The sequence below is a fragment of the Macadamia integrifolia genome, chromosome 12 (genome assembly GCF_013358625.1).
Source record: "Macadamia integrifolia cultivar HAES 741 chromosome 12, SCU_Mint_v3, whole genome shotgun sequence".
In the NCBI taxonomy this organism is placed as follows: Eukaryota; Viridiplantae; Streptophyta; class Magnoliopsida; order Proteales; family Proteaceae; genus Macadamia; species Macadamia integrifolia.
In genome coordinates this window covers 18,058,852-18,070,173 of record NC_056568.1, presented here as the reverse complement: position 1 = coordinate 18,070,173, position 11,322 = coordinate 18,058,852, and the positions used below count along the sequence as shown (strand labels likewise).

The window sequence follows — 11,322 nt, the reverse complement described above, 5'->3', positions numbered from 1 at the left end:
AAAAAAAAAAAGTGCAACCAAGCGATTGGTGGCTCCAAAGATGAAAAATGATGTATTCGAGAAAAAAATTGTTTGACTCTAACCGATTGACCTCGAGTCTACATCCTCTGCAGCAAGCGGTGAGGTGCAGTGAGTATCGAACGGTTGAGAACATTTGGACAGACGCCCCAAGTGGTTCCCAGCCACCCAATGCTCACTACATCGATACAGCGATTACAAACGATATTCACACGATTAACCCCCCTCTTCTTCCGTAAGTTCAAAACCATGCATTTAAATTTTTCAAGCACCAAAAGCTTGAGGAAGATGAAGGATACAAGATAATGAGGGAGAGGGTAGTAGTATCTAGAGTTTGGGTTTGGATAGTAGTGTCAGGTAAAATGGGGTAGTGGTTGTGGTCTTTGGATAGTAAATCTCTGAACCATTGGATTGGAGAGAACATGTAGGGGATCATTGGAGAGAATCCGGTCAAGAGTGGGTCCAATTTTTATTTGTCAAAGCCGAAGGCATCGAGTTTCTAATGGGGAAATGATGCTGTGAAGTATGAACCCACGAAATTTTATGAACTCCTATTGCATCATTACCACAAGAAACCACTGAAGATGCACTTTTCTCTTTTTTATTTTCAATTGTTTGACCTTTCGGTGATAGGCTTATAAAAATTTTCAACCATAATGGATTCACACTAACAAAACCCTATAAATTTCTATTAAAAAAAAAAAAAACTGTGAACCATTTCTCATGTATTCATCTGATCTCTTTCTTTGGTTTAGTCTTTCTTCCAAAAAGTCAGCTTAAAAAGCCTAGGTCTCAAGTCTCCTACCAAAAGTCAAAGCGTGGAACCTTATTCCCTGCTTGAAAACCTAGGAGGAGCATAGGAACCGGCTGATATGAGGGTGAAACCTTTGCTTATTGATGTTGATTGTTCACCAACATCAAAAGTTTGGTAATTTTTAAGTGGCAATTTCAACACGGATAGTAATCTTACACGATCATGACACGAAATTTATAAGAATTGTCTAAGGGAAATTCAACTTAATAAAAATTTGGCAAGATACAGTAAACAAATGGGTTGAAATAGGTTTAAGGATGTGCGGGAAGCTTAATATTGGTATATGACTATATGTGGTGTAGAACTGTTTCATGTTTGATATAAGGGAAGCAACTAGCATGATACAAGCTCTTCTAGTTCTCAAAGATTTTATTTTCTTGATAGGAAGTTCTTCAAGACTTCGGAAAAGAGAAATTTCAAATTCAATTTGTTATATAGTTCATAGGCTTGCACTAACCCGTCAACCAAAATAAAAATAGAAAATAACTAAAAAATCCTAGAACTAAGACCAATTACAATTAAAAATTAATCATAAACTAAAATTCTAGGATTGCATCAATATGTTACGCATATATAATACCATAACATTGATAAAATATATAGATTGGTGTTTTGATTTATATATTCTTATACATTTGTTTTGAAATTATTATTTTTTTCTTGTGACTTTTTTTTATTATTTATAATATACCTAAAACAACTCACATGACATAAACTGTCTATGATTTAATGTGGCCTATTAAGTTAAAGTCATTATGGTATTAATATATTATAGCAAGTTGAGCCGAATAAAAAGGATTAATAATGGGTTGGACTAAGGTTGAGATACTTTGACATGATTAAGATACGAGTCGGATTAGGGCTGAAACTGCTTGTCTCTCTCCCTCTCTCTCTCTGTTGTACATAATCAAAATACTAGATGATAAGTTTAAAGAGAACTTGAGGAAAAAATATTCAATTTTAGAACTTCGTTAAGAGATCTATAAGATTCAGACTTACAAAATGAATGAATTTTTTGTGCCTATTAAACGTACCCATAAAAACTCGGCTATCCATAGGGTCATATCACCGACTTGACTCATATGTGCGTATCCTATATTTTTACAATATTATTCACGTATTTGAATAAATAAAACAATAAATAAAATGAAAAAGAATATGCCCTTTGACATAGGAGTTAGGTCTTTTTCATACACAACTGTGTCCGGGCATTTCCTATGCCAGAATTGCGACTTGAGGGTGGGTCACTGGTGCATGCTGGTGACATACTTTAGTGTTCCAAATCGCTGCTCGGCCCAGAGTATTCCTTCCTCATCTCTTCCTGGGTTTGATCATTGGTATACTCAAGGCCTGCACCTCTCCTTGGAGCAGTCTAAGCATTGATCCAGTCCTCGTGGCCGGCACCACCAGAGCTTGGATCCGACTTCCTGATTGCATCAAGACCAAGAGACAAGCTGTCAAGTACCTCCGACTGCCCATTCTCCTCCGTGGGATGGGCGTTGGCCTTCAAAATATTGAACCCATGAGCAACTTATGTGAAGGAGAAGATAAAGCTCGCCCAGAAGAGGAAGAGAAGTAGAAGAAATAATTGAGGAGATTTGAGTTCTCTAGCAATTGTCTAATGTCTCATGTCTCTGTGGTGTGGGGTTGGCAATGCGTGTGGGCTTAGTTCCTTAAGATGTATTTGTTGCTTTTGCATGGTCTGTGGGCCCTGTGAGTTGTAGATTTGTGAAGGCTTTGCACTTATAATTCAACTTAAAACCTTGAGTCCAGGGTGGCTCACCTCCCAAAAGTCATTAGCTTGGAATCTTAAATCCCAACCTTTGACAGGCCGGAAGAAGTAAGGGAACCAACTTATTTGATGGCGAAACCATTGGTTAATATGAAGTTGACTGTCTTATGTACTTCAAAAATTTGGTTTAGTAGCAGGAAAATTGAATCTGTTGACTCCTAATCTTTAGGTTTTAATTCTCAACATGATCCACAACTTGACACGAAACCTAATACAATTTATAGAAATTGGAAAAAATAAAAAATGTTCACACAATACAATAAACAAATGAGTTGGAATAGGTTTGAGAATGTGTGCCATAATGATTGAATCTTTGCATGCCATCTAAACCTTTCGGTCAAGAGATTCTCTCTTGACCATAGATGAAGGAAAACTTGGTCTTATATAGATTGATGTTTTGATTAAGGAGAGAAATTTTTTCTACCGTGGATGAAAGAAAAGTACAACCATCTAGGGTTATTATTAACCTCCCTCCTTATTGTACAAAGTCAATAATACCCTCCTCCCCATTTTTCCCCATCCATGGAATTCTTCCTTGACAATGGGAAAAGGGAAATCACCTACTTTGAATTTTGCATTTCTATGCATTACCTATAACAACTCTTATATTTATACCAAGAAATAAAAAAATCCTATTACATAAATTCTACATGATATAGCATGGTTTATTAAGCTAATGTTACTATGATATGCTATAGTGAATTGAGGCTAATATATAAATAAAAAAAGGGTTGGTTAGGATTGAGACAACTTTGACACGAATACAAACCCGACCCCACACGACCCATTGCCACCCCTACGGCCTACCTTGACCCATCCGAGTGATGATCCCCATGAGATGTGTGATAAAACAGTGTCTTTCTACATGGAGCATCTCCATAAACTTTTTCCTTGTAGATTGTTCATGTTATCCAAAACATAGCTTTGAAGGGCTCTAGTTTTTAATTGAAATTAGTGCCATTGAAATGTTGAAACTGCTCATCTCTCTCTCTCTCTCTCTCATATAATATTTGAACTACCAGATGATAAGTTCAAAGAAAAATACCCTTTAATGGGGAAAATATTCAATTTTGAACTTCATTTACTAAGCTCAGTAAGAAAAACAAGTTACAGAATAACTGAAAGTATTGGAGATCTATACGATGCAGAACTGCAAAAAGAATGAAGAATGAATTATTCGTCCCTATTAAGGGCACCTCCATGCAACCTTGACTATCATTGAGGACTTTTGTGTGTGTATCCTATATCTTTACAGTATAAATATTCACGTAGTTGAATAATAAATGAACTAATAAATTAACAAAGAAGTTTGTGAGGCAGAGGACCGAGTTGGAACATTATTGGGAGTCACTGTTGCATGCCCTTAACATACTAGTGCCCACCACCAGGAGGGCTAGGCCCGGAACTCTTATTCCCTCCAAGGGTTTGAGCGTTGTTGGACTTGTGGCCGTGTCCACCACCAGGAGGGCTAGGCCCGGAAGTCTTATTCCCTCCAAGGGTTTGAGTTTTGCTGAACCTGTGGCCGCCTCCACCTTGGCTGGGACCTGAATCCTTAATCCCTCCAAGTGTTTTTGCAGTTGTGAACTTGTTACCTCCACCAGGAGTGCTTGGCCCGGAAGTCTTAATCCCTCCAAGAGTCATTCCATTACCTCCACCAGGAGCGCTTGGCCCGGAACTCTTAATCCCTCCAAGAGTCATTCCATTACCTACACCAGGAGGGCTTGGCCCCGAGCTCTTTTTCCCTCCAAGAGTCATTCCATTACCTCCACCAGGAGGGCTTGGCCTGGAACTTTTAATCCCTCCAAGAGTCATTCCATTACCTGCACCAGGAGGGCTAGGCCCGGAGCTCTTTTTCCCTCCAAGAGTCTTTCCGTTGGTGAACTTGTTACCATCACCAGGGCTGGGACCGCTGGTTTTAATCCCTCCGATAGTTTGTGCATTGGTGGACTTGTGGCCTCCACCACCAGAGCTTGGACCGGAATCCTTGATTGCTCCAAGAGACAAGCCATCAAAGAATTCCATGTTCTCCTTCTTGGGATGGACACAGGCCTTCAAAATATTGAAGGGACGAGAAGCTTCTGTGTAGGAGAAGATAAAGCTAGTCATGAAGAGGATGAGAAGCAGAAGAAAGAACTGAGGAGAAGATTTGAGTTCTCTAGCCATTTCTAAATGTCACTGTAATGGGGGTGCTGGTGGTGGTGGTGTGGTGGTGTGGTGCTTGTGGGTTTAGTTTCTTACAGATGGATTTGTTGCTTTGAAGATCTGTAAGGAAAGTTATACAAGATGGGCTTGTCATGGCTTTCTATTTATAGTAATGGTAAGTAGTAAGGATCAAGACTCCTCAAGAGGGCTTATGAAAGGGTTTTATTTGACTTGGAAACCAGTTAAGGGTTTTAATTGTTCAAACACGTGGAATTTTAGTGGGTTACACGCTGAGCACTTGCACCGTCACCCCTGAGCTCTGACTGATACGAGGAAACATCCTGTGAAGTTTCAGTAAAAATGACAGGGAGAGAGAGAGAGAAAGAGAGAGAGAGAGAGGTTGCCGTTCAAATGATATTCTATTTTCTAGGTTAATATAGAAAATATTTGTTGGAACTTGGAAGTTTAGGAAGTCGGAAGAAGCCTAAGTCGCTGACGGCCCCGTATGATCAAGAAAAACTCACTTTTGGAAATTGGAAAATGGAATCTGTAAAGTCGCTGGTGACGACCTTTCTGAATGATCCAAGAAATCTATTTCAGGAAAGTCGAATGGGGAAGAGACCATAGAATCAGAAGGGAATCATTTTGAATTCTCTACTTATGAGGCGTTTTTGACCAGGCATCATCGATCTCTGTTTCTGGTTTTTTCCCAATTGTTTTATATATCCTAAGTACTGTGCGTCATGTGGTTTTTAGGTGGGGTTGTGGGCGAATTTCATTGCTGGCTAGGGTTTTTTTTTTTTTTTTTCTCATTATGATACGTGATTTTTAGGGTTTTGAAAGGGGAGGATTTGGGAGACATGAGACCCCTCACAATTCCAACATGTATTAAACATGTCTCCTTCTACCCAAAAACGGAAATATTAAACATGTCTCCCATATGTACCCCATTGGTTAGTGCTCCTTATCTTGCAGTGCCCCAAAATTAGAGACCGTTCCCCAGAAAACAAGGGACGTATTAGGGTTTTATTTTTTTATTTATTATTTTTTAAAATTTTTTATTTTTAAATGTCATCAATTTAGGAAAATAGAAGTGTTTATAATACGATGTTTTAGCATTTTTGTATTCCTACGTTGCGACTATTTTAAATCAAAACATCATCTCCTCTGGAGGCGTAAAATAAAAAAATTGATCAAATTTAGCAAAAGATATAATTAAGAGAACAAAGACAAGTTGTTCCAAAGCCAATTGATTGGTTCAGATTCAACAAAAGTTACTACAGTCCTATCGAGTTATTCCACACTTCCAAAATATTTACTCAATCGTGTTTTTTGCTAGATTCAGTCCTTGAGCATGCTACAAGAGACTGCTTCAATATCAGTATCGGTTGTACAAGAGGCATTATAGGTTTTGATATCGGTATAGTATCAGGTGTATCAGTCATTACGCATCATCGATATCGCTGTAATCAATACCAATACATCAACAATATATCGGTTGATATGATCAAAATGTTTTATTTTTAACTAAAAAATCAGCCTGATAAGGATAATATGGTTTGCCATATCAGTTTCGTATAGATGGAATCGAAAAACTTTGGGAGACATAACAACTTAGACACAGTAGAGTATCCAAATAAACACTTTTCATGAGGTCAGAAGCCTTGAGAGTTGAGAGTCTTGAGCATGGTTTCAGGTAGGGGTGTCAATCCTGAGCCTACACCGATAGGTTTGACCCAACTTGAACCGGACCATTTAATAAACTGGACAGGCTTGATTAGTAATAGCCCGTTGGGTGCATGACTGACTTGACTCACTTAAGAAGCACGTTAGAACCGACTCATTTAACCTGACCGACCCAACCCCCTTTAGAAAAATGCCTAAATAGTAAATACCTATTCTACCACTAATACTACAAAATATGAGTCAGGAATAACCGTAAAACCCACAAATAGAATAATAATCAAATTGCTGGCTTCAATTTAAACAGTTTGATTCAATTTTGATAAACAATTTTGGTTTGAAATCAACACCCTTAGTCTTTAGTGACTTGGTCATTCTCGGCCTCCCCCATTACTGCAAAGGCATAAACAATGCAAGAACGTTTTATATTAGGCTTGGACTGGACTTACTCACCAAAAAAACTAAAAAAATAAATTTCTTGTATTCTATTCTATCAAATGCATAAACGGACAAACAAAAGCGTTTTAATTTCGTGGCTATGAATGTATTTTGCATGTATTCTCGGAGTAGATTTTGGATCTAGACAAACTTTGGAATCCGATTCTTCTTTATTTTTTCTTAATTTTAGAATGCATCCTACACCCAAAATGTTGGATAGACCTGCCTACTAAAGCTTTCGAAGTTCATATATTTCAGCAAAAGACTAGGGTTATACCTGATGTTAAAATCACAAATAGGACTACTCAAAGGGAAATCAGCCGCCTTGGGTCGAGGATGGTCAGAGGGGGAACTATGCATTTTGTTCAAACTTTCAAGTCTAAGGTTTTCAATTTCTTGGGTACTTTAGAATATAAACAAGAAAGCATTTCTGACTAAAAAACAATTTATTTGAAACGGTGTCATCAATTTGCGATTTTGATTCAACTTTCTAGTGTTTTGAGATTGTCAAAGTATGAAACGTGGGTAATGGGACTTGGGACTTGAGAATGGTAGCCTTCTTGCCCACTTGATCGATGGGTCACATTCTTGGGTAATGGGAGTCGGGACTTGAGAGTTGAGAATGGTAGCCTTCTTACCCACTTTACCCACTTGATCGATGGGTCACATTCTTGGGTAATGGGATTTGGGACTTGAGAGTTGAGAATGGTAGCCTGCTTACCCACTTGATCGATGGGTCACATTCTTTTTTTTGGACCATGGACCATAGTCCATAGTAGCTAGACATAGTCCATTTTATCATGGTTCAAGAATTCGTGGAAATTTCATTAATTTTGATATTTTAACAATGAAATTGGAGAAAAAATCCAAAATCAGCATTGTTTCACTGAAATTTCTTTCATTAATGTCCAAAAAATACATCGTTTCATTAAAACTTTGTTCATTTTGATAGTTAGCTCCCCAAAATGGCCAAACAAAAAACATAAAAAAAAATACGTGTAGTGTTTTAGTAAAATTTTGATTTATCCAAAATGGAACCAAATTGAAATCAAAATTTAACTTAATAGTTTAACTTTGGTCAATTCAATACCGAATCAAATTTTAATTCAACTAACTATAAATTGAACCAAACTGGCCGATTGACCCCCATAGAGTGCAAAACCTCTCCTTGATTGAAGTGTTAGGTACTTAGGTTCCTCGTGTGGTCAGTACTTTTTAAGAGGTGGTCTTACCAGTTTAATTTGAAGGACATAAATAAAAAGAATAGAAATAATAAAACCAAAGATGGATTTGTCGCTAATGACTCATTACAAAATGTCAAGTTGCTAAGAAACAGCCCACGAGCTGTTAAATTTTGAAATAAATTGGTCAGAGGTTTATTATTGTTAGTCATGGTCCAAGCCGTTGGTCTATCCACACACCTGACCTTCAATCCATTCTCTATTCTCCACCATACTCCCTTATCTATTTGGTTTAAAAGTTGATTGCTTCACTAATACACCATAACAATTGATATTTAAGGATAATTAGAACGTCTCTTGAGAGCTTTGTTTGGTTGCAAGGGTAGTGAATGGGAAATATTTATATTTTCATAAAATATACATTATAAGAAAAAATCTTTTTTTTTTTTTTGTTAACAACGAGTATCCAAGCTTTTAGCCTGACTAATTCCAGAGGTTCATATTGAACCTACAATTGCATGGACCAGATTATACTGGGGTTGAATGAGAATCATTAAACTTTGACCGAAAATAGTGAAAAACCCAAATAAAATATCTTCATTTTACCAATAGGATAAGAGAAAGATTGAATGGAAATATTTTGACCTATTGTTGTAAGAGACAAAAAATTGAGAAATTCTGAGATATTGTAGTTGATTTTTTTGTCTTATCTGTGGTATATATAAGGAAGGATTTCATGTAGTAAAAACCTTTAAAGTCGATGAAAGATTATTGAAAGATACCATTTTTATGCAATAAATCTCTCCATAAATTTGTGCCTATTTTTTTTTATCCCTTTAATACGGAATAATTATAATTAATGACACCCCTTTCTCCTCCACATTTAGAGAGAGTAAGTGAGAGAAAGATAATTATAAAGAGAAAATACTCTTTTCCTCCATGTTTAGATTCTGTAAGAGATAGAATGAAAGATTTTAGAAGCTTTTTTTTTTTTTTTTTTTTTTTAATGGTATATCTCTCCCAATATTTACCTTTTTAATATTTTTATATATCATACTACTATATAAAAGTACGTACTCCCTGTCTTTGGTATACTTTTTCAAAATGACCAACAAACCATTTACTTCTACCAAAAAAAATTCCCAAATGACCAAAAGACACCCGAAAAAATCCCCAAATGACCAAAATCCCCTTAAAATTGAATATGAAACAAATATCATAATAAACTCTCTATAATTCTTTCTCTCTCTCTCTCATAACGTGGAGAAGAAAGGGGAAGAGTGGAGTATTAAAAAGGCATATAATTACAAACCCTAAACCCACTCATCCTCTCACCCATAAAAATGGAAGATAAATCAAATAATAATAATAAACTCCATAATTCTCACTCTTTCCCTCTCTTAATGTGGAGAAGAAAGGGGGAGAGTGGAAAGAGAAATAGAGAAAATTATGGTGAATGGGGATGGAATGAACAATTATGGAGAGAGATATACCAACAAAAAAATAAGTTAATAATAATAAACTCTCCATAATTCTCTATTTCTCTCTCTCTCTCTCTCTAAATGTGTAGGAGAAAGGAGAGAGTAATAATTAATTATAATTATTAATTAATTAAGTATTAAAAATGATTAAAAAAGGCATATGATATTTCTCTCTCTCTCTCGACGTGGAGGAGAAAGGGGGAGAGTGGAGTATTAAAAAGACATATAATTATAATTATTAACTATTAAAAAGTCATATAATTATAAACCAAACAAATCCACTATTATTCCTCGTTAAATCTCTCTCTCTCTCACTCATCGTCTTTGGAAAAAACGTGGAGCATAATGGGGGGAGATTCTTCATAGAAACAATGAATAATTATGGAGACATTAAAAAGGTAAGTATAGAGAGAGATATACCAAAAAAAAAAAAATGGCTCATAAAATCTCCCCTTCCATTCCTTACAAAATCTAAATGTGGAGGAAGGGGTATATTCTCTCTATAATTTTCTTTCTCTCACTCATATCACTAAACGTGGAGGAGATATGGAGAATTGAGAGGGAATAAATAATTATGGAGATATTAAAAAGGTAAATATGTTGAGAGATATACCAAAAAAAAAAAAAAAAAGGCTCCTAAAATCTCTCTTTCCATCCCTTACAAAATCTAAATGTGGAGGAAGGGGTATTTTCTCTCTATAATTATCTTTCTCTCACTCATCTCTCTGAACGTGAAGGAGAAAAGGGTGGAGTAATCATTAATTAAAATTATTACGTATTAAAGGGATAAAAAAAATAGCCACAAAATTATAGTCACATAATTATGGATAGATTTTTTTGCATAAAAACGGTATCTTTCAATAAACTTTTATTGATTTTACAAGTTTTTATGCAATAGAATCCTTCCTTATATATACCACAGAGAAGACAAAAAATCAACTACAATATCCCACGATTTTTCAATTTTCTGTCTCTTACAACAATAGTTCATAATATTTCAAATTCCTATTTATTTTTCTATTATAGTAGCACAAAAGTTCTTAACTTCAGCTTCTTTTTCTCTTGGATCACTGGCATTGCATTTCTCAATTTCAGATTCTCCACATCCACAAGGTAGTATAATTCATTTAATCTCATATAATTTATTTAATCTGCAAGATAGAGCTCAGGTGGAGAAGTTATTGCACTATATTATGGAAAAATCTCCAGAAGATGCGGAAAGCAAATATGTTTTCACGTACACCGCTTTGACTTGATCAGAGATTAGTTTTTTCTTAATCAGTTTCCATGGTTTGTAATATTATGGTTTATTAGTATTATTGTTATATGCTATGAGAGAATTATTTGTGAAATTTATGCCATTCTCAATACCTCCATAGAGGAAGACGATACATATGTTTTTAATGTTTTATGTTCCCATCTCCTTTCTATTATGGGAATTGCACTATTTAATCTGTGGATTTTCTCTCTTGTATTCAGAATAATTAGGTTTAATTTTATTTTTAGAAAATACAAACTTTGAAAAATCAGCTCACCAAGTTTTTCATAACTTACTTCAAATGGATTAATCCAATAATCTTGTGTTAAGAAAATGTTTAATTAAGAGACTACCAACACGTGCAAATGCACGTGTATTTTTACTAGTATATATATATATATATATATGACAAAGCTAGCAATGAGTATTAACAAATTCTCCAAATTGTGTTTATTATTTGCTGTTGCATTTATAGATCATTTGTTTTTTTATTGCGACTTTGTGAAGCCACTATG

The 11,322-nt window shown here is 35.6% G+C and overlaps 1 protein-coding gene across 1 annotated transcript; it reads right to left on the bottom strand.

Moving 5' to 3' along the window:
• Positions 1-3,863: 3,863 nt before the first annotated feature.
• On the bottom strand, positions 3,864-4,845 carry LOC122057328 (basic salivary proline-rich protein 1-like). Its single transcript, XM_042619379.1, has one exon. The coding sequence runs from the start codon at positions 4,785-4,787 to the stop codon at positions 3,996-3,998; it is 792 nt and encodes a 263-aa protein (XP_042475313.1). The 5' UTR covers positions 4,788-4,845; the 3' UTR covers positions 3,864-3,995.
• Positions 4,846-11,322: the final 6,477 nt, after the last annotated feature.

Coding starts and splice junctions, on each gene's coding strand:
- LOC122057328 (XM_042619379.1), bottom strand. CDS start 4,787: ATGGCTAGAGAACTCAAATCTTCTCCTCAGTTCTTTCTTCTGCTTCTC.